The sequence below is a fragment of the Gorilla gorilla genome, chromosome 2 (genome assembly GCF_029281585.2).
Source record: "Gorilla gorilla gorilla isolate KB3781 chromosome 2, NHGRI_mGorGor1-v2.1_pri, whole genome shotgun sequence".
Classification (NCBI taxonomy): Eukaryota; Metazoa; Chordata; class Mammalia; order Primates; family Hominidae; genus Gorilla; species Gorilla gorilla.
The window spans coordinates 147,575,800-147,600,360 of NC_086017.1; the positions used below are offsets into that span (position 1 = coordinate 147,575,800).

General features: G+C 39.5%; 1 protein-coding gene across 4 annotated transcripts in view; it reads right to left on the bottom strand.

Moving 5' to 3' along the window:
- The window catches only part of STAG1 (STAG1 cohesin complex component), a 413,034-nt gene that overhangs the window by 53,447 nt on the left and 335,026 nt on the right, over window positions 1-24,561 (bottom strand). For all 4 annotated transcript variants that reach the window (XM_055382952.2, XM_055382953.2, XM_055382954.2 and 1 more), the window contains one exon: window positions 9,091-9,171. In XM_055382952.2, coding sequence (XP_055238927.2) covers window positions 9,091-9,171 — 81 coding nt within the window. The remainder of the gene's footprint in view (window positions 1-9,090; window positions 9,172-24,561) is intronic.

Consider the following 24,561-nt stretch of genomic DNA (forward strand, 5'->3'; position numbering starts at 1 on the left):
TCCAGCAATTCTCCTGCCTCGGCCTTCCAAGTAGCTGGGATTACAGGCGTGTGCCACCACATCTGGTTAATTTTTGTATTTTTAGTAGAGATGGGGTTTTACCATGTTGGCCAGGCTGGTCTCAAACTCCTGACCTCAGGTGATCCGCCCGTCTTGGCCTCCCAAAGTGCTGGGATTACAGGCGTGAGCCACCGCACCTGGCCTTATGCTATTTTTTTTTTCTTTTTTTTTGAGATGGAGTCTCACTCTGTCACCCAGGCCGGAGTGCAGTGGCATGATCTTGGCTCACTGCAACCTCCGCCTCCCAGGTTCCAGCGATTCTTCTGCCTCAGCCTCCCGAGTAGCTGGGACTACAGGTGCCCGCCACTGTGCCCAACTAATTTTTTCTATTTTTGGTAGAGATGGGGTTTCACCATGTTGGCCAGGCTGGTCTTGAACTCCTGACCTTGTGATCTGCCCACTTTGGCCACCCAAATTGCTGGGATTAGAGGTGTGAGTCACCGCGCCCGGCCCCTTATGCTATTTTTAAAGAGGAGATTCCCTACCAGCAAGCAAGCCTCTGTATCTAGGGGCTCAGGAACAGGGCTGCAAACACAACATGGTGCTCTTAATGGAATGCTGAAACCATGACTTGTAAGTCATTTTCTAAATTGAAGATATTTATTTCCGGTTTTCAGAGAATTTTAAAATATTGGGTTGAATATAATTTTGGAGAAGTTCTGAATTTGGTATGAATAGACACCTACTTTTACATTCCAGATTCTTTTAAATGAATATTCTGAGAGCTGAACATGAAATGGATATTAAACAAGACCTGTATCTTTCTTCTCTAACTTTTCTAGACCAGCCAATCGGCACTTGTGATTGGACATAATATTAACAGGAACACATGTATTAAAGAACAACTCTGGAGTCATGGAACGACCGAAAGGAAAGGCTTAGAACTAACTAATGGAACAGAATTTCCAATAAATAAAAGGTGGGGGCAAAGATTCTCTAAGAAAAGAAGTGAAATAAAATGCTTACATGCGACTAAAATTTTGTTCCTACAAGGATCACTATTATTTCTCACACCTGGCCCCACTCCCTTCCTCTCAAAGCAGTTAACTCTGCAGATAGGGAGTTGCTATCTGTATTTTGTTATTACAGGAATTCCGGGCCAGGACTCTAATGAGCTATCTCTTGCTCACTGCTATTCTGAAGGAATGGGTAGGGAAGAGGAGAGAAAGAGCTACAGAAAGCAACCTGTAGATTTTTACACATCTGAGCCTATTTCTAACACATTTGTAGGAATGCATGTTTGTGGGAAGGATAGCAAGGTTAAACATGTCTTCTCATGGGGCTTGGCCACTATCAGTCCCACCTTCACCCTTACTGCTCTTTTCTCCAGTCTGTTTGCAGGTCAACAAGTTGGAATTTTCAGAGGAGAACCTTTAGTCAAGACAGTGATGGAAGGACAAATTTTACAGCTAAATACCTCAATAATAATTGGACTTGTAGCTACCTAGGGTATATTGACTTTCTTTGACATAAAGGATTTGAAACAGGGTGAGGGTCCAGAGGTAGGGACGTTTGGCCCAGGCCCTCCCTACTGCAGTCTAGAATAGAAACATGCAGAGTAAGGCAGAGAGAGTAGCACAAATATAAGACCACAGAAAGCAGGACAGCTCCTCCCAGGAGAGAAAAAAAATAAGGATAAATTCTAGATCCGCAGGCCAAAGAAAGTAATAGGGCATTACTTTAGCCCTCTATTTTTTTTTTTTTTTTTTTTGAGACACAGTCTCACTCTGTCGCCAAGCTGGAGTGCAGTGGCATAATCTTGGCTCACTGCAACCTCCGCCTCCTGGGTTAAAGCGAGTCTCCTGCCTCAGCCTCCCAAGTAGCTGGGACTACAGGCGCACGCCACCATGCCCAGCTAACTTTTGTATTTTTAGTAGAGACAGGGTTTCACCATGTTGGCCAGGATGGTCTTGATCTCTTGACCTTGTGATCCGCCCGCCTCGGCCTCCCAAAGTGCTGGGATTACAGGCGTAAGCCACCATGCCCGGCCCATTTTAGCCCTAACTCTTATTTGCCTGGCTCTTTAAATGTCTTTGTATATGTCCAGAAAGAGCTGAAGGAAGAAGGATGTTTTCTGCTACAAAGAAAAAATGAAGGTTACTTCCACAGGACCAGCACTAGGGGGCACTGGAGCAAAGTATACTTAGCATGACCTGTAAGATTGCCCCAGAGCTTCCAACTCTGGGAATCAGGGGAACAGAGGAAAACCTATTGGTGAAACCCAGTGCACTTCCATTTCAAATAACGATCGAAGCTTTTTCTTGATATAATCTTCTCATAAATTTCATTTAACAGTGTTTACTGTTGAGTTAAATTATAACTTGAATTTAAACTTCAATTATAACTACCATTCATAATCTCCTGAATGAGTGTTTATGACAATAGAAAAGAAAAAAAATTTTAGAAAAGTACTCTTTAAAAAGCGATTTGGCAGTATGCATCAAGAACCTTAAAAGTATATACAATCATTGACCTAGCAATTCCATTTCTAAGAATATAATACAAGATGAAACAATGAAAAACACAGAACAAGCTTTTTGCACCAGAATGCCCATCATCACAGCATTAATTTTATTAGTAAAAATATTTAAACCCAAATATCTAAGAGCGGAGAGAGGTAAAATAAATTACGGTATAGCTACACAATAGATTATGCATATATTAAAAATATTCTCTATAAACTTTTCTTAATAACTGAAGAAAATATGTTAATTGAAGAGAAGACAAAAATTGAAAGTACATTGTAATCTCAATAAAATTACAAATATATTAAAGAAAAAGCACTAAAGAAAATACACCAGGCTGGGCGCAGTGGCTCATGGCTGTAATCACAGCACTTCGGGAGGCTGAGGCAGGTGGATCACAAGGTCAGGAGATCGAGACCATCCCGGCTAACACGGTGAAACCCCGTCTCTGCTAAAAATACAAAAAGTCAGCCAAGTGTGGTGGCATGCGCCTGTAGTCCCAGCTACTGGGGAGGCTGACGGAGAACAATCGCTTGAACCTGGGAGATGGAGGTTGCAGTGAGCCGAGATTGTGCAACTGCACTCCACCCTGGGTGACAGAGCCAGACTCCGTCTCAAAAAAAAAAAAAAAAAGAAAAGAAAATACACCAAAATATTAACAGTGGTTATCTACAAGTGGTAAGAGTCAGTTTTATTTTGTTTATATTACTATTTTTGTATTTCTTCTTTTATAATGAGCATATGCTGAAGTAGGAGAGCTCAAATTTATGAGAACTCTACCCTGTATTTTATAACAAAAAATAATAAGCATATTTTATTAATAAAAATATGTGACCTCTTGAGAGATTTAAATGTTTCTATAACTGTATAAATGACTACAGAAAGAAAAACAAATAATGGTTGGCTGGCTTGCTCCCTCACTATCTAAATGACCCCTTTAACATTTTCTCAACAAAATAATACAAAATTACTTTACGTAACAAACTTTCAGCTTGCTTCTAAATGACCAACATTACAAATATTAAATACATTTAACATATATAAAAATCCCAGTATCTACCATACTACATTTAAACTTCGGGAAAAAAATTAAGGGGAAAAAATGCATAGAGTTTTAGGTGCATTATCACAGAAGTCCTCCATATACTGTTAGTCCTGGCATTACAAACTGAGCCAACTTTTGTAAAACTACAAAAATTAGCCGGACATGGTGGTGGGTGACTGTAATCCCAGCTACTCAGGAGAGGCTGAGGCAGGAGAATCCTTTGAACCTGGGAGACGGAGCTTGCAGTGAGCTGAGATCATGCCACTGAGCTCCAGCCTGGGCAACACAGCAAGATTCTGTCTCAAAACAAACAAATGAACAAACGAGCAAACAAAATGCAAAACAATAAGGTAATGACAACAACAAAGTCCCCCCCTACGCTTCATCTTTTTTTTTTTTTTTAATTTTTTTTTTGTGACAGAGTCTCACTCTGTTGCCTAGGCTGGAGTGCACTGGTGTAATCTTAGGTCACTGCAATCTCTACCTGCTGTGGGTTCAGGCGATTCTCCTGCCTCAGACTCCCGAGTAGCTAGGACTACAGGCATGTGTCACTACACTTGCCTAATTTTTGTATTTTTAATAGAGACAGGGTTTCACCATGTTGGTCAGGCTGGTCTCCAACTCCTGACCTCAAGTGATCTGCCCACCTTGGCCTCGCAAAGTGCTAGGATTACAGGCATGAACCACTGTGTCCAGCCTGAAACATGGATTTTTCTTTTTTTTTGAGACGGAGTCTCGCTCTGTTGCCAGGCTGGAGTGCAGTGATGCAATCTTGGCTCACTGCAACCTCCGCCTCCTGGGTTCAATCGATTCTCCTGCCTCAGCCTCCTGAGTAGCTGGGACTACAGGGACATGCCCATGCCACCACGCCCAGCAAATTTTTGTATTTTTAGTAGAGACGGGGTTTCGCCATGTTGGTTAGGATAATCTCTATCTCTTGACCTCGTGATCCGCCTGCGTTGGCTTCCCAAAGTGCTGGAATTACAGGCATGAGCCACTGCACCCAGCTGAAACATGAATTTTTAAAGTTTGCATGTGTCTTAAAAATTCATGCTTTTGAAGATTATCACTTAGAGAACCATTTTAAAATTATAGACAGAACTGATGTACGATGACTACTGAATATACCTTGGACTTTTAAAGAAACTACCAACAACTTCAAAATGAGATGAAATAACTTGAGAGACAAATACCTAAGTAAGAAAAATTCCACATATGCTATAAATGCACACAAAACTATAAATTGTAATTAACTGAATAAAACACATAAAAGATGCTGCAGCATTCTTTCTGGCATAAAGAAAATCAGTGGGTCACACCTATAATCCCAGCACTTTGGGAGGCTGAGGCGGGTGGACTGCTTGAGTCTAGGAGTTTGAGACTAGCCTGGGTAATATGGTGAAACCCCATCTCTACAAAAAATATAAAAAAGTAGCCAGGCGTGGCTGGGTGTGGTGGCTCACACCTGTAATCCCAGCAATTTGGGAGGCGAAGACAGGCAGATCACCTGAGGTCGGGAGTTCGAGACCAGCCTGGCCAACATGGTGAAACCCCGTCTCTACTAAACATACAAAAATCAGCCAGGCATGGTGGTAGGCACCAGTAATCCCAGCTACTTGGGATGCTGAGGCAGGAGAATCGCTTGAACCTGGGAGGCGGAGACTGCAGTGAACCAAGATCATGCCACTGCACTCTAGCGAGACTCTGTCTCAAAAAAAAAAAAAATGCAGCCAGGCGTGGTGGCACACACTTGTAGTCCCAGCTATTTCAGGGGCTGAGGTGGGAGGATCACCTGAGCCCAGGAGGTTGAGGCCACAGTGAGCCGTGACAGTGGGCAACCAGGGTGAGACCCTGTCTCAAAAATAAAACAAAACAAAATCAGTTCTGGTAACAAAATCTGCATTTCCAATGAAATATGTAATATGACTAATACAAAAATAAAACTATCTTTTATTAGGAGAATGTGTCAGACAAAAAAGGCAAGGAATTTCAAAATAATCCTGCCGTAAAAAGATTAAAAAATAGAAAATATTCAAAGAAGTCGATTGAAGAATAGAGATTCTCATTCCAATTATGGAATATAGTTGTAAAAAGACAAAATTTAGGCTGGGCACAGTGGCACACACCTGTAATCCCAATACTTTGGGAGGCTGAGGTGGGTGGATCACTTGAGGTCAGGAGTCCGAGACCAGCCTGGCCAACATGGTGAAACCCAGTCTCTACTAAAAATACAAAAAACCCGGGCATGGTGGCACGCGCCTGTAATCCCAGCTACCCGGGAGGCTGAGGCAGGAGAATCCCTTGAACCTGGGAGGTGGAGGTTGCAGTGAGTCAAGATTGCACCACTGCACTCCAGCCTAGGTGACAGAGTGAGACTCCATCTCAATTAAAAAAAAGACAAAATTTAAATTATTAATAGATTTACAAGGAGGAATTAACTATCGATTATGCTGAATTTTTATGGAATAACATATTCTAAATTTACTAAATGCAATAATCAATATTTAGCCAAAATGCAAGTAACTCAACAAAAATGATGTCTGTGGGAAAAACTATCTAAAACTCAATCAGAAGGGTGAGAATAAAAGCAATTGTGTAAAATCATTAAACCCTTCCTATCAAATTTTAATATATAAATTCAATCTCCTTTGACTTTACCATATTAAATAACATTTCAAAAAAAGACAAGAGGCTCGCTCTGTCACCCAGGCTGGAATGCAGTGGCAAGATCTTGGCTCACTGCAACCTCTGCCTCCCAGGTTCAAGCGATTCTCATACTTCAGCCTCCAAGTAGCTGGAATTACAGATGTGCGCCACGATGCCCAGCTAACTTTGTATTTTTAGTAGAGACAGGGTTTCATCATGTTAGCCAGGCTGTTCTGGAATTCCTGACCTCAGGTGATCCGCCCACCTTGGTCTCCCAAAGTGCTATGATTACAGGCGTGAGCCGCCAGGCCCAGTGTAACACAGTTTTTTTTTTTGTTTTTGTTTTTGTTTTTGTTTTTGAGACAGAGTCTCGCTCTGTCGCCCAGGCGGGAGTGCAGCCATGCGATCTCTCTGCTCACTTCAAGCTCCACCTCCTGGGCTCCGGCCATTCTCCTGCCTCAGCCTCCTGAGTAGCTGGGACTACAGGCGCCTGCCACCACGCCCGGCTAATTTTTTTGTATTTTTAGTATTGACAGGGTTTCACTACTGTGTTAGCCAGGATGGTCTCGATCTCCTGACCTTGTGATCCGCCCACCTCGGCCTCCCAAAGTGTTGGGATTACAGGCATGAGCCACCGCGCCTGGCCTTTTTTTTTTTTTTGGAGACAGTCTCGCTCTATCGCCCAGGCTGGAGTGCAGTGGCATGATCTCGGCTCACTGCAACCTCCGCCTCCCGAGTTCAAGCGATTCTTCTGCCTCAGCCTCCCAAGCAGCTGGGACTACAGGCGCCTGCCACCACACCCAGCTAATTTTTGTATTTTTAGTAGAGACAGGGTTTCACCATATTGGCCAGGCTGGTCTCGAACTCTTGACCTTGTGATCTGCCCGCCTCGGCCTCCCAAAGTGCTGGGATTACAGGCGCGAGCCACCGCACCAGGCTGTAACACAGTTTTAAAGTGGCTTTCATTACTAATAAAAGGTTAACTGTTATTTTTGTTTTTCAAGACTGAAATTATTAATAAAAGAGAAAAACCAAGAGGCTAACCAATATATTACCATTCTTCTAATTAAAAAGAATTTAAAAATCCTACTACTTTCTAAATGCAGAGATCCTCAAATTATTACTCAGAAAGGAAAAACAAATTCTTACTCTGAAAAAATAACACTCCATATCAAGCTGTTTGTTCTATATGCAAATGCATTACTCATCTTTACTGGTTAAACAGCTTGTTTTGTTAAGAGGAGATACACAAATATACTAATATCTTTATTTGGTTCTTTATCAAATGTTTACTTCTTAGTCATGTTCAGGCCTCTCATTACATGAAATAACTGAAACATTTATATTTGTGTCAGATAATTCCAATGTGAAGTATTTTTTGTCTGATTCTCTTCATGGTTGTTTCCATGAGTGATATTTTTGCTGTGAGCTCATTTTGCTTAAGGTTTTACTTGTGGAAAATTCTTTAAGGCAAGTTCCTTCAGAAGATATTTAGATTTGATTCTGTTAGGTGGTTGGGGATTACCACCATTATAGAACACTTAATCAAAATCTCAACTTTTTTCTTTCTTTTTTTTTTTTTTTTACCATCAAAATAGTATGAATTCAGGTGAAAACCTATGCAAAAGCTAAGTCATAAACTTTCATGGGAGACTTATTTTTCCCCATTTTAATCAATGACAAATTTTAAGACAGACTCTTTTCCTTATAATCCCCCAGCCCCTGAAGGAAACTGGAGTGCGTTTATTTCTAGTTCACCCCTGTGGTAAGAGCAGGTCATTAGGATCCCAAAATTATCTGGGAGATGTGGCCACCTATGAGACATTCTATCCTGGATGGACCTTGAGAAACATCCTCAAGGTAAAGCAGGCTTCAGTGCTCTTTTTGGCTTTCTTGATCTTACTTTCATTTAATCCCTAGCCCACATTTTTCTTTGTATTGCACGGTCATGGATACATTAAAATAAAAAAAAAAAAATTTACCCAACATTTTAAGTTGTTTTTAACTTCAAGAGGGTTGTTCACTTTGTGTCTCTAGGTATCATACTACTATCTTTCAATGATGTTATTCTTTTTTTTTTTTTTTGAGATGGAGTTTTGCTCTTGTTGCCCAGGCTGGAGTACAATGGCGCGATCTTGGCTCACTGCAACCTCTGCCTCCTGGGTTCAAGCGATTCTCCTGCCTCAGCCTCCTCAGTAGCTGGGATTACAGGCACCCAACACCACACCCGGCTAATTTTTGTATTTTTCTTTTTTTTTTTTCAGACAGAGTCTCACTCTGTCGCTCAGGCTGGAGAGCAGTGGCGTGATCTGAGCTCACTGCAACCTCTACCTCCTGGGTTCAAGTGATTCTCCTGCTTCAGCCTCCCGAGTAGCTGGGACTACAGGTGTGCACCACCATGCCCAGCTAATTTTTGTATTCTTAGTAGGGACGGAGTTTCACCATATTGGCCAGGCTTGTCTTGAACTCCTGACCTCAAGTGATCTGCCTGCCTCGGCCTCCCAAAGTGCTGGGATTATAGGCGTAAGCCACCGTGCACGGCCTCACTGTTATTCTTTTTAATAGCATGTTACCTATGAGAGCTCTTGTGTCTACTACAGTGATTTTATATAAGAAGTTTTAATCTGTGTGTGTGTGTACATATATATACACACACATAACTATGTGTCTTTTGCTTGAAGATTTTGGCTCTTCCCAAAGAGGTAAATGTATACTTACTCATAAGATAAACCAAGAACTGGTAATAATCATATATTTTATTAAATATTACAATAATTTATATTACACAATAACTGATAATAGTAAATTATTAAATAGTTAAGCAAGGTTATTATTTCAGTAATAACCCTTCTGCCTACAGAAACTCTTACTTACTTTGGAAGGAGAGCCATCAGTAATTTTCACCAACTGCCAAAGAATCGAATAATGGGAACACTGCAGTGCTTGCACGACTATCTGTATCAAATGAAAAAAAAATTTTTTAATGAAAAATTCAAAAAAATGAGATCATCTGTTTGCACCGTGCTAAGATAATATTTATCACAGTTGTTATTTTATAGTATAGCTTCAAGTCCAAATTTTTGTATAATTAATGAGAATGTATAAAATACTTGGTTAAAAAGGACAAACCAATATATCAATCTGGAGAATAAAGACACAACATATGGGAATAAATACAGATTGAAATAGCACTATGTTTAAACAAAAATGTAGTGTCATGAATATTTTACTTAGTCAAATTTTTAAAAGGAGACTGATGAAATTATTTTTATCCAAATGTTATAGCTGAAATAACTGAATCTAAAATATTTACCCACATTTTATAAGAAAATTTCTACTTGTTTTAAAGTATTTTAATGTGAAAACAGTCATATCAAATATACATTTATGAGTATAAAGCTTAATGAATATAAAGCAAAAATACCTGTGTAACCACCACCCACATCAAGAAATAAAACATTGCCAGCATCTCCTCCCAATATAATTATCTTTCTTCTCCCAAGGGCAACAGTTATTATGGATTATTTGGGAATTGGTATATTTTAATTACCTAAGTCTGCATTCCTAGTTTTTTATGCATATCGTTGAACAGTACATAAACGTAATCATACAATATGTATTACTTTGAGTCTGACTTTTTTCATTTAACATTTATGTTTCAGATTTATTGATGTTGTCTGTACCTAGAGTTCATTAGTTTTTAGTTCCGTGTAATATTTAGAATACTCCCTATTCATCTATCATTGATAAACTTTTACACTGCTTTGAGTTTTAGGCCATTATGGATCATATTGCGATTAACATGCTTATATATGTGTCTTGGTGCACTCTGCATGCAGTTTTCTAGGGCAGAGGTTTTCAGAGTTTTTAGTTCTCAGGATCTCTTTATACTCTTAAAAGTTACTAAGAGTCCCAGAGAGTTTTTCCTTATGTGGGTTATATCTCTCAATACTATCATATTAGAAACTAAAACTAAGAAATGTTTATAAAATACTTATTAATTCACTTAAAAATTTATTACATAACAAATAATAAAACTTTCTGAAAAGAAACAAACTTTCTTTTTTTTTTTGAGACAGGGTCTCACTTTGTCACTCAGGCTGGAGTGCAGTGGTGTGATCACGGCTCACTGCGGCCTCAGCCTCCCTGGCTCAGGTGGTCCTCTCACCTCAGTCTCCCAAATAGCTGGGACTACAGGTATGCACCACCACATCTGGTTAATTTTTGTACTTTGAGTAGAGGCGGGGTTTCGCCATGATGGGCAGGCTGGTCTCAAACTCCTGGACTCAAGCAATCCACCTGCCTTGGGTTACTAGGATTACAGGATTACAGGACTGCTAGGATTACAGGTCTGAGCCACGGTAACCAATTATCAATAAATTTTCTTTTTTTTTTTTTGAGACAGAGTCTTGCTCTGTTGCCCAGGCTGCAGTGCAGTGGCGTGATCTCGGCTCACTGCAAACTCCACCTACCGGGTTCAAACAATTCTCCTACTCAGCCTCCTGAGTAGCTGGGACTACAGGCGCACGCCTGACTAATTTTTTTGTATTTTAGTAGAGACGGGGTTTTGCCATGTTGCCCAGGCTGATCTCAAACTTCTGAGATCAGGCAATCTGCCCACCTCTGCCTCCCAAAGTGCTAGGACCATAGGCGTGAGCCACCACGCCCGGCCACAACATAAATTTTCTTTCTTTCTTTTTTCTTTTTTTTTTTTTTGAGACGAAGTCTCGCTTTGTTGCCCAGGCGGGAGTGCAATGGCACTGTCTTGGCTCACTGCAACCTCCGCCTCCCGGGTTCAAGTGATTCTCCTGGCTCAGTTTCCCGAGTAGCTGGGATTACAGGCGCCTGCCACCACGCCTGGCTAATTTTTGTATTTTTAGTAGAGACAGGGCTTCACCATGTTGGCCACGCTGGTCTTGAACTGTTGACCTCGTGATCCGCCCGCCTCAGCCTCCCAAAGGGTTGGGATTACAGGTGTGAGCCACCGCGCCTGGCCTCAAAATAAATTTTCTAAAGGAAATAATATTTATTAAGAGTAGCACTGTTTTACATTTTTGCAAATCTCTTTAATGTCTGTCTTAATAGAAAACAACTGAATTTTCCTATCTGCTTTGCATTGTTACAATATATTGTTTTCACTGAAATATATGAAAAAAATCCAGTCTCACAAAGTAGTTTGGGAAAAGAAGGTATAGTTTAATAACCTCTGTAGATAACATGAATATTCCTTGCTATGACACCAATACTCCACCTGTACACTTGCAAGAGAATGAGAGTGTAAAAAGGAAATAACATCTTGATCTTATTGTAAAAATAGTTTTGACTTCATGGACCTCTCCTGGAAACCGCCCATGGGTTCCCAGGCCACATTTTGAGAATATCAATATTATTAGGTATGTTTTATTGCAGTAAGATACATCAAGTATTCAAACAAAAATGTGGTAAAAAACCTATCCAAATTGGAGTTCTCTTCTACGTTGTAATCCTTAATCAATTTTACTTTCCTTAATTCTGATATTTGTCTCTCTGGAAAATACAGACAAAATCCTATTCCTGATGCTCTAAGAATAGGACTTCTGGATCATACAGTATGTGTATGTACAATGTTATTAGATATTCTGAAACTGTTATTCAAAGTGTTTGTATCTACTAGTCATTGACAGTTGCTGGGTCTTCACATTTCTACCAACACTTGATATCAGATTGCTTAAGTTTGGAAATTCTATTACATATGGGTAGTGGTTTTAATTTACATTTCTCTAAATACAATGAGGATGAGCACTTTTTCAGTTTTTTTTTGAGATGGAGTATTGCACTGTCTCCTGGGCCTTGGATAGATCTTTTACTGCATTTTTGTACACAAAATGTTTACTACATTTTTTGAATAAATGATGTATCTTTTCGCAATAAAGCATACCTAATATTGATATTCCTTTATTTTATTTTACTTTAATTTTTTGAGATCAAGTCTTGCTCTGTCGCCCAGGCTAGAGTGCAGTGGTGGGTTAAGCAGTTCTCCTGCCTCAGCCTCCTGAGCAGCTGGAATTACAGGCACGTGCCACCACGCCTGGCTAATTTTTGTATTTTTGGTAGAGACAGGGTTCACCATGTTCGTCAGGCTGGTCTCTAACTCCTGACCTCAGGTGATCCACCCGCCTCGACCTCCCAAAGTGCTGGGATTACAGGTGTGAGCCACCGCGCCCACCCAATATTCCATTATTTAATCAGTAAATTTATCTTGTGTCACTATTATCTTCCCCACTTGATAAACTACAAACCATAAAGGTAAACATATGTAGGTAATAAGTTAAAAGGGAAATCAATAAGTAGAATGCTGCAGGAACTAGTTGAGAGTTAGAGCTGATTTTATTTTTTTATTTAATTTAATTTTTTTTTTTGGGACAGAGTCTCACTCTGTCACCCAGGCTGGAGTGCAATGGTGTGGTCTTGGCTCACTGCAACCTCCTCCTCCCGGGTTCAAGTGATTCTCCCGCCTCAGCCACCTGAGTAGCTGGGACTACAGGTGCGTGCCACCACACCCGGCTAATTTTTGTATTTTCAGTAGAGATGGGGTTTCACTATGTTGGCCAGGCTGGTCTCGAACTCCTGAGCTCATGATCTGCCCACCTCAGCCTCCCACAGTGTTAGGATTACAGGTGTGAGCCACCGTGCCCGGCCTAGCTGATTTTACTTTAAATTTTCAGGTTTCAGGCCAGGCACAGTGGTTCACATCTGTAATCTCAGCATTTTGGGAGGCCGAGGCGGGTGGATCACCTGAGGTCAGGAGTTCGAGACCAGCCTGGCCAAGATGGTGAAACCCCATCTCTACTAAAAATACAAAAAATTACCGGGCGTGGTGGCACATGCCTGTCTCAGCTACTTGGAGGCTGAGATATGAGAATCACTTTAACTCAGGAGGTGAAGGTTGCAGTGAGTCGAGATCATGCCACTGTACCCCACCGTGGGTGACAGAGTGAGACTCTGTCTAAAAAAGAAAAAAAAATAATAAATTTTCAGGTTTCAGATCACTCAAGCAAAAGATACTTCCCATGTGCCTACTTGAGACTGACAATAACTCTTAAGAATTGGAGGTATGAGGAATGACCTGGTCCTGGGTGCAGTGGCTCACGCCTGTAATCCCAGCACTTTGAGAGGCCGAGGTGAGTGGATCACCTGAGGTCAGGAGTTCTAGACCAGCCTGGCCAACATGGCAAAACCCTGTCTGTACTAAAAATACAAAAATTAGCTAAGCATGGTGGCACGTGCCTGTATTCCTGGTTACTAAGGAGGGTGAGGCAGAAGAATGACTTGAACCTGGGAGGCAGAGGTTTTATGAGTCAAGATTACACCAATGCACTCCAGCCTGGGCGACAGAGTGAGACTGTCTTAAAAAAAAAAAAAAAAAAAAGAAAGAAAGAAAAAGGAAAAGGGAAGAAAAAAAGAATTAGAGGAATAAGTGGTGCGCTGCCTTTGGTGCAAAATTAATGAGATGATGTCAGGATTTTATTAAACATAATTAAATGATTGACTCATGTCAGAATGCAGAAAATAGACTACTGGAACATTGTCAAGTTATAAACATTAGTGCTAAAAAAATCACCCTAATACACTAGAAGATGTTCAATGGTCCTGAGATACCTTAAGGTAAATTCTAAATTATAATATTAAGTACAATAATAATGAGGTCTGAATGGAAAAGACAAGATTTTAAAAATCCCCTTGAATTTGAAACAACCCTATCTGTTAAATTACTAGAAGAGTGATACATAAATTAATAGTAATCAATGGGAAATTAAGCTGGAAAAGAGTAATGTTGAAGAAGAATTGCTTTATTTTGGTTATGTCATTGTCCTACTCATTATAAATATCACTTCCTTTCCTTCTACTTTTCTATTATTCTACACTATAAATATTTCAGGCTGTTTCATAGTTTTAAAGAAGTTTCTTGTCAGGGGTTATGAGGGAACAGAGACACTTGGTCATCCCATTACCTGTTTCAAATATAGAATTTCCATTCTAATCTGTTTCACACATTGGTATTCCTTTTAAGTTTACTTTTAAAGGGACTCCACTGCATTACCTTAAAATAAAAAGCTTGCTCTTATTGACTTGGAAACATTCTGCTTTCTCGCAGACATAATTCTATAACAATATAGCTTATCAGACACCATTTAGAACTTCTCCTATCAAGCTTCACTCTTAGCCATTTTGATATTTTGTCCTCCACACCAGCAATGTTATCCTAACTTGTCCAGAAATCATTGTTCAGTAACTTCGTCTTTCTGGAGGACAAATGAAACAAGAAACAAGGAACAAAAAACTGAAAAAGGCAAAAGCCACTGTTGCAACCTTGAGTACCATACTCTTTCTGCCTTTGATTAACATTGCTCTGAGCCTGGAGAGGATCATCAAATGACAGCAAGTCATTATTAGTCTGATGATAATAATTTCTTCCAACCCTTCTCTGTCCTCCTGTTTCCATGAGGAAATGGTGTTCCTAGGAGGAAACACTAATGTGTATTGCACATTTCTAGGCAAATTAACAAGTAGGAGTGCCTTTTCTATCTTTTTATCTTCTCCTGTCTGCCAGGACACCAATACCCCATGAAAACTTCGGTCCCTGAATGACTGGGGAGAGCAATTAACACCCTACTTCCCCTAATGATACTTTACGGTTATGGGTGTGAGAAATAAATTTCTATGTGTTAAGCCACTCAGATTTTGAAATTAATTGATTATAGCAGCCAGCACTACTTTAATCAAAATAAAATTGTTATTAGTCCCTTTCCTTAACAGTTCTTTAAAAGAACTATACCTTTTTATCTCTAACTAGCTGGCTGAATCAGTGAGAATCATTCAGCTTGTGGCTAATGACAGATATTGCACATCTTGAAGATTAATTTTCTAATTAATGTAAAGCTTCTGGAATGTTTAAGTTTAGAAAACTGAGTTTACATGGAAAACAAAGTCTGAATTAAGACTAGAGAATAATAGTAAGGAAAATAATTATGCATATATGTGTGTGTGTGTGTGTGTGTATACATGCATATTATCCACACCTATAGGACATGTTTAAAATCCTAAAAATCCACGTAATGACAGTGGAAAATCTGGGCTCTTCTATTTTTCTGTTGGCAAGAGACCTTAAATAGAAGGAGGCTCAAACTTTTTAGTGGACATGTGCATGATAAAAGAGTGAACTAAACTTAACTGTGTCTGATAGCCAATATTGGTCTATCATTTTTAGACTGGGTTAATATGAGCGACAATTAACATCCTCTTCAAAAAATGAGCATTTAGATGCAAATAAATAATCAATATGGCTTTCCCAAAGAGGATATAAGGCTGGCAAATAAATAAACACATGAAAAAACATCTTTTTTTTTTTTTTTTTCAGACAAAGTCTCACTCTGTTGCCCAGGCTGGAGTGCAGTGGCATGATCTTGGCTCACTGCAACCTCCGTCTCCCAGGTTCAATGAATTCTTGTGCATCAGCTTTCCGAGTAGCTAGGATTACAGATGTGTGCTACCATGCCAGGCTAATTTTTATATTTTTAGTAGAGACAGGGTTTCACCATGTTGGCCAGGCTGGTCTCAAACTTCTGGGCTCAAACGATCTGCCTGTATCGACCTCTCAAAGTGCTGGGATTATACACGTGGGACACCGCGTCCAGCCTCAACATCTTTAATATTAGGAAAAATATGTTAGGCCAGGTGTGGTGGTTCATGCCTGTAATCCCAGCACTTTGGGAGGCCCAGGTGGGTGGATAGCTTGAGCCCACAAGTTCAAGACCAGCCTGGGCAATGTGGTGAACCCCGTTTCTATTAAAAATACAAAAAATTAGCTGGGTGTGGTGGCAGGTGTCTATAATCCCAGATTGTGCCACTGCGCTCCAGCCTGGGCGACAGAATGAGACTCTATCTCAAAAAAAAAAAAAAAAAAAAAAAAAAAAAAAGGAAAAATGTTAAAAGCATGATGAGATACCACTATATACTTAGAAGGATGGCTAAAGTAAAAATTATCAAGTACCAATGATGATACACAATAACTGAAGCTCATACATTGTTAGCAGGAATGCAGAATGGTACAGCCACTCTGGAAAATGGTTTGACAGTTTCTAATAAAGTTAAATATATAATTACCATAAAACCTAGCAATTTTACTCTGGGGCATTTACTTAATAGAAATGAGTACTTATGAATTCAGACAAAAATTTGTATACAAATGTTCATGACAGACTTAATTGTGATAGCCAAATGCTGGACACAACTCAATGTCCTTCAGTAGCCGGATGGATAAAACAAAATGAAGTATCTACACAGTGGAATATTACTCAGCAGTAAAAAGGAACCAACTTTGACTCACACAACTTGAATTAATGTCAAAAACATTACTTTCGGGAAGACATTATGCTCAGTGAAAGACATGCTCTCAACGGTTACATGCTGTATGATTTCATTTATTTGGAAATCTTAGAAAGATGAAACTATAGTAATGAAGAACAAATCACTGATGTCCAGGAGCTTCAGTTGGGGTGAGCATATGACTATAAAAGGATAGCATGAAGAAGTCTTCTGGGATGGTGAAACTGTTATGTATCTTGATTATGGTGATGACTACAAAAATCTAAACACATTAAAATTCATAAGACCGTACATAAATAAAAATTAGTCATTTTTGTTGTATAATAATTCAAAATAATATGGCAGAGTAAATTTCACTGTAACGTTTTTAAGGAAATATTAAGAAATACATAAACACTGATGCAAATCCTCAGTGATATAAAGTAGCAAACAATTGAGTAAAGAGAAAAGATTAATAAATTCTAGGAAATAGGGGATTGATTATCCAATCAATGTACTGTATTATTAGCAGGATGCTATATCATAAGTTAAAAAAATAAAAAATATCATTAGAAGCGTGAAAAACTCAAGTAAAAAATTCAAGCAGTAAAAGGTTAACTTCCGTGATTAAAGAATTAGAAGATTTCCCAAAGAATGGATTACGAAGCAGGCTAATGCACATTAATCCTTGGCAATTCAAGACTCTGAAATTTTATTGTCAAGCTTACATATAAATTCCAAATATTGGAAACAAGGAAGTGTAAAAAGAAAAATCACATATTAACAGTGTGGTGTAGAGATTATATTCTCTTTTTGCAATCTCTTTTTTTTTGAGACAGAGTTTTGCTCTTGTTGCCCAGGCTGGAGTGCAGTTGTGCAATCTCAGCTCACTGCAACCTCGGCCTCTGGGGTTCAACTGATTCTCCTGCCTCAGCCTCCTGAGTTGCTGGGATTACAGGCATGTACCACCATGCCTGGCTAATTTTGTATTTTTAGTAAAGACAGCATTTTGCCATATTGGCCAGGCTGGTCTCAAACTCCTGACCTCAGGTGATCACCTGCCTCGGCCTCCCAAAGTGCTGGGATTACAGGCGTAAGCCACTGCGCCCAGCCTCTTTCATTAATGTTTTATACTTTTCAGCATACAGATCTTGCACATACTTTGTTAGATTTATACCTAAGTATTTCATGTTTTTGGCACTACTGTAAATAATACATTTCATAATATTTCATTTTTCAATCGTTTATTGCTAAATAATTGTTTATTTTCTTGAGACAGAGTCTCACTCTGTGACCCAGACTGGAGTGCAATGGTGCGATCTTGGCTCACTGCAACCTCTGCCCCCCAGGTTCAAGTCATTCTTATGCCTCAGCCTCTCAAGTAGCTGGGATCACAGGTGTATGCCACCATGCCGAGCTAATTTTTGTATTTTTAGTAGAGACAGAGTTTCATCATGTTGGACAAGCTGGTCTCTTAACTCCTGACCTCAGGTGATCTGCCCACCTCAGCCTCCCAAAGTGTTGGGATTACAAGCATGAGTCACTGCGACCGGACTGTATTTTAATTTAAAAAGCATTAGACAGGAGGCTGAGGCAGTGGAATCACTTGAACCTAGGAGGTAGAGGTTGCAGTGAGCTGAGATCACGCCACTGCACTCCAGCCTGGGCGACAGAGCAAGACTCTGTCTCCAAAAAAAAAAAAAAAAAGCATTAGATGTGCATGGTAAAATATCCAACAGTATAACTGGTGTACAATTCAAATTAACTTTCTTCCTCTAGTTTTCCACTGAGAAAGCCACTGTTCATAGTTTCTTCTGAAACATCCAAAAATATATTTCAACTAAATGTATGTATATATAAATCTTCTCATCATCCTTTATCCTGCTCTATTTAACTGGTTCTCTGTAGATGAACATGTAGAATGTTTTAAATTTTAAATATTCATAAATGCTACAATGAACATATTTGCATCTATGCCTCTGTACACACATCCAAGTATATATTTATAATCTAAATTCCTGGAACCACAAATGCTCAGAGAAAGGTATGTCCACTTTCAATTTTGATAGAGATTGGCAAGTAATCTACACATACAACAGTATTTCAGAGTAGTCAGATATTTTTTAAAAAACATTATCAGAGTTTCTCATGTATACACATAGTTGAGAGTTACTGTAACAGAACCTAGAATGGAGAGAGGGTGAAACTGAAGTTACTAAAACAGAAAGGTTCTGATGTGATCCACAAAAGAAAGTATTAGGTTGGTACAAAAGTTACTGTGTTTTTTTTTGCCATTAAAAGTAACGGCAAAAACCACAATTACTTTTGCACCAACCCATAAGGGATTAAACTAAAGATATGGTAGTAGGGCTAAAAGAGTACGGCAAGAAGATATTCAGAAGGTAGAATTTACAAAAAACAAGAGTCTCATGAGATTAAGGATTGCTTGTAGCACACCATTATATCCTCAGGACTTGGCACTCAAATGCATTTTTGGTAAATAATGACAAGGTAGACAGCAAGTAGGATGTACAGTGTGTGTGCTGATGAAGAAAAGGGAGGCATTAACCTAGATTCATGTCTTTTTGACTTAGAAGTCTAGACAGATAAAAAATGGATAGAAGAATACTAAAAGGTTTTGATATAGTATGATCAAGGAATAATCAGAAGTATGTAACTAAAATAATTTCTAAGCTCAGTCATGGAAATAAGTGTGTAGTCTTCTAAGAATAGCATGACTCTATCAATATACATAACATAAATAGTAAGTCACAAGCCAGGTGCGGTGCCTCACACCTGTAATCCCAGCACTTTGGGAGGCTGAGGCGGGTGGATCACAGAGGTCAGGAGTTTGAGACCAGCTTGGCCAACATGGTGAAACCCTGTTTCTATTAAAAATACAAAAATTGGCTTGCCGTGGTGGCGGGCACTGTAGTCCCAGCTACTCGGGAGGCAGAGGCAGGAGAATTGGTTGAACCTGGGAGGCGGAGGTTGCAGTGAGCCAAGATCGCACCACTACTCTCCAGCCTGGGTGACAGCACAAGACTCCGTCTCCAAAAAACAAATTAAAATAAAAGTAAATAAATAGTAAGTCACAATCTATCCAAAAACTAATAACCACTATTGGTTCAAATGTGACTATTTTTTTTTTTTCTTTGAGACAGTCTCATCCAGGCTGGAGTGCAGTGGCATGATTTCGGCTCACTGCAACCTCTGCCTCCCAGGTACAAGCGATCCTCCCATCTTAGCCTCCCGAGTAGCTGGGATTACAGGAGCATGCCACTACGCTCAGCTAATTTTTGTATTTTTAGTATAGATGGGGTTTTGCCATGTTGCCCAGGCTGGTCTCAAACTCCTGGCCTGAAGTCATCCACCTGCCTTTGCCTCCCAAAATGATAGGATTACAGCTGTGAGTCACTGTGCCCAGCCAAAATGTGACTACATTGAAACTCGCCCCCTACATTACATTCAGTCTGAAGAATGTGTTCATGTCTAGTTCATGATGATGTATTAAATACTAGCATCTAATCTCTCCCCATTAACTGCCATTAAAACAACCCAAAAAGATATCTGAAAAAAGATAAATTCAGCTGGGTGTTGTGGCTTATGTCTGTAATGCCAGTATTTTGGTTGGCAGTGGTGGGAGGATCCCATTTGAGCCCAGGATTCCAGACCAGCCTGGGCAACATAGCGAGACCCCATCTCTATGAAATATTTCTTTTAAAAAATTAGCTGCGGTGTGGTGGTGCAAGCATGTGGTCCCAGCTCCTTGGGAGGCTGAAGGCCTGGGAGGTAGAGGATGCAGTGAACTGTGATTGTGCCACTGCCCTCCAATCTGTGCAACAGGGAAAGTCCTTGTCTAAAAAAAAAAAAAAAAAAAAAAGAAAGATAAATACAAAAAATAAGAGTTTGCTGGCCGGGCATGGTGGCTCATGCCTGGAATCCCAGAACTCTGGGAGGCCAAGGCAGGCAGATCACCTGAGGTCAGGAGTTCAAGACCAGCCCGGCCAACATGGTGAAATCCTGTCTCTACTAAAAATACAAAAATTATCTCGGTGTGGTGGCGGGCTCCTGTAATCCCAGCTACTTGGGAGGCTGAGGCAGGAGAATTGCCTGAACTCGGGAAATGGAGGTTGCCTGCAGTGAGCTGAGATCACACCACCACACTCCAGCCTGGGCAACAGAGCAAGACTCTGTTTGAAAATAAAAAGTTTGCCATAAGACCAACATCAGAAGGCAAGGGTAAAGTGGAAGAGTAGTGCAAGCTACCACAAACAACACATTAGTAGCAGAAAATGGGAAGAGACAATGAAAAAAATTTAAAAACTTGGATTTGAGTGGGTGCGCCATTGCTATGTGACCTAAGGCTAGTTATTTAGTATCTTTGGTTTCATCATCAACAAAATGAAAATAATGAAACATATGTAAAGACTTAAAATGAAACAAATGTAAAGACTTAAAAAGACTTAAATGTAAAAGACTTAAAATCCACCAGCCTGGTGGCTCCCTCCTGTAATCCCAGCACTTTGGGAGGCCAAGGTGGGTGGATCACTTTGAGGTCAGGAGCTTGAGACCAGCCTGGTCAACATAGTGAAATTTCATCTCTACTAAAAATACAAAAAGTAGCTGGGGACGGTGGCACATGCCTGTCATCCCAGCTATTTGGGAGGCTGAGGCATGAGAATCTCTTGAAAATACAAAAATTAGCCGGGCACGGTGGCATATGCCTGTCATCCCAGCTACCTGGGAGGCTGAAGCATGAGAATTGTTTGAACTCAGGAGGTGGAGGTTGCAGTGAGCTGAGATTGCATCACTGCACTCCAGCTTGGGCAGACAAGCGGGGAGCTTAAAATAGTACCTTGTATATAAGAGCAAAATAAAAGTTTTCTATCCTGATGACTTGAGAGGCCCAAAGTTAGTGATACGTGATTATACTTCATTTTTATGGGTGTAGTCGCACGATTTTGTTCTATGGCAAATACTATGTACAAAAACACCTGTAAATGATCGATTGGTTTTCCATTTTTAGAATCTACTGAGGGTTGTACAAACTATAAAGCAGAAAATTAATATTTTATTTTTCCAGAAAATATTTCATCTTTCAAATGGTTTCATGAAAAAAAAAATAAAATAAAAAATTATTTTTCTTAGAGGTTATCTGGGATGATATTTAAATTTAAAACTATACCAACAGAAAATAGGAACAAAGTCACAAAACAGAATAGAATTTAAATATACCTTGACTTTATTCTACAAAAGTGGGTATAAGAGATATTACAATAAATTCTGAAATGTGTGCTTTTCACAAGCTAATGATTATTGTTGTTACACAACTGCAATCACTTTTAGTACTTTTCATAGATTAAAAATAATTCATTAGCACAGAAAAGGGCATAAGCAGACCCTGAAACATACTCGTGTGTCAGAAAGGATGGAGATGCTTAAAAAATAATAATAATAAAGGTCAGGTGTGGTGGCTCACACCTGTAATCCCAGCACTTTGGGAGGCCAAGGCGGGTGGATCACAAGGTCAGGAGTTCAACACCAGTCTGTCCAAGATGGTGAAATCCCATATCTACCAATATAAAAATTAGCTGGGCGTGGTGTTGGGCGCCTGTAATCCCAGCTACTTGGGAGGCTGAGGCAAAAATTGCTTGAACCCGGGAGGCGGAGGTTGCAGTGAGCCAAGATCACAAAAGCCTCCTGAGTAGTTGGGATTACAGGCATGGACCACCACGCCCGGCTAATTTTGTATTTTTAGTAGAGCAGCATTTTGCCATATTGGCCTGGGTGACAGAACGAGACTTCGTCTAAAAAACAAACAAACAAAATCTAACGTACATAGGAACTGGATTGAAAGAACTCCCACTGGCCAAATCTGCTACAATTTGAGAACCAAAATAAAAAAAGAGTACTGATTTACAACTTCTCAAATAAAACAGAAATAAAATAGGTATCCATGAGTCTACAGTGATACCAATTTTTTTAAAAGGAATTCAGAATTGTAAAAAGTGAGTGAATGAATGAATAAATGGAGAAAGGAAAGTTCTTCCTTACAGTAGAGTGCCAACTAAGAAATACAAAATAAACAACAGAGTTAGAAAATCATCATTTTAGTCATTACTCTGTGACCCTCACAGTAATAACTGAGTCAGACAAAGATCATAAATCGGTACTAAAACTATTATGTCAGAGTCTGATAAGAAACAGGATTATTACATAGTTTTAAAGAATACTTCTACAGCTCACTTCAGCAATTAAAAAGGACACTGCTAACTACACAGGAGAAACTTTGCAGACCTCACTTTAGTCAGTGATCAGAGTTAATAATATGAATAATGAACAAACTGACATCATGTGCCTCCTGATGTGATGCATTGAGGACAAAATATCATTTATGGAGTAGTCCTGCCAAGAATGTGAAACTAAAATTTAAACATGCAGATCAGGCAAAACTCAAGTAAGAACATTCTGTAAAATAACTAGTCCATACTCTTCAAAATGTCATGAAACAAAAAGGCTCAGAAAAAATTCCAGGTTAAAGGAGACAAAAACAAATGTAACAACTAAATGCAATGCATTATTCTGCATTGGTCCTAGGCTGAAAAAAAACTGTTAAAGGTTGGGGTGGTTGTGACAATTTTTTCTTTTTTTTTTGAGACCGAATCTTGTTCTATCACCCAGGCTGGAGTGCAGTGGCGCAATCTCGGCTCACTGCAACCTCCTGTTCCTGGGTTCAAGTGATTCGAGTGCCTCAGCCCCCTAAGTAGCTGGGATTACAGGGACGTGCCACCACACCTGGCTACTTTTTTGTATTTTTAGTACAGACAGGGTTTTGCCACGTAGGCCAGGCTGGTCTCGAACTCCTGACCTCAAGTGATCTACCCACCTCGGTCAACCAAAGTGCTGGGATTGCAAGTGTGAGCCACCTTGCCTGGCCTAATATATATTTTATATATGCATATTAACATATGTAACACACACATTATATATTATATATAATTTATATAATGTATACTATATATATCGTATTATATCGTATACGATATATATTATATATACATATAGATAGTGTCTAAGTGCGGAAATGTGGGAAAATATTGAAAATGGATTAGGTGAATTTTCTGTAACATTTCTATAATTTGATTTTTAAAAAAATTTATTTTAAAAAATTAGAATACGTAATTTCTTTTTGGTCTGCCACATATTATTATTATTATTATTATTTTTTGAGATGGAGTTTTGCTCTTGTTGCCCATGCTGGAGTGCAATGGCGTGATCTTGGCTCACCGCAACCTCTGCCTCCCAGGTTCAAGCGATTCTCCTGACTCAGCCTCCCGAGTAGTTGAAATTACAGACATGTGCCACCATGCCCGGCTAATTTTGTATTTTTAGTAGAGGCAGCATTTTGCCATATTGGCCAGGCTGGTCTCGAACTTCTGGCCTTATGTGATCTGCCTGCCTCAGTCTCCCAAAATGCTTGGATTACAGGTGTGCGCCACCATGCCTGGTCAGTCTTCCACATATTCTAAAACTACTATGGTTAAAACAGTACTGATATGATAAAAGATAAATCACTAGGAGGGGAAAAAATATACAAATACATAGGTGTACCCTGGATATAGCGCAAGTTTACTCCCAGACCATCACAAAAAAGCAAATATTGTAATAAAGCAAGTCACAAAACCTTTGGTTTCGCAGTGCATATAAAAGTGTGCAATAGCATTATGTCTGAAAAAACAATGTACATAGCTTAACTAAAAAATATAATACTTTATTGCTAGAAAATGCTAATGATCACCTGACTCTTCAGTGAGTCATAATTTTTTCAGTGGTGGAGGGTCTTGCTTGAAATGTTGATGGCTGCTGACTTAACAGGGTCGTTGTTGAAGGTTGGGGTGACTATGGCAATTTCTCAAGATGACAGTGAAGTTTGCTGCATCAATTGATTCTTCCTTTCATAAAAGATTTCTCTGTAGCATGTGATGCTGTTTGACAACA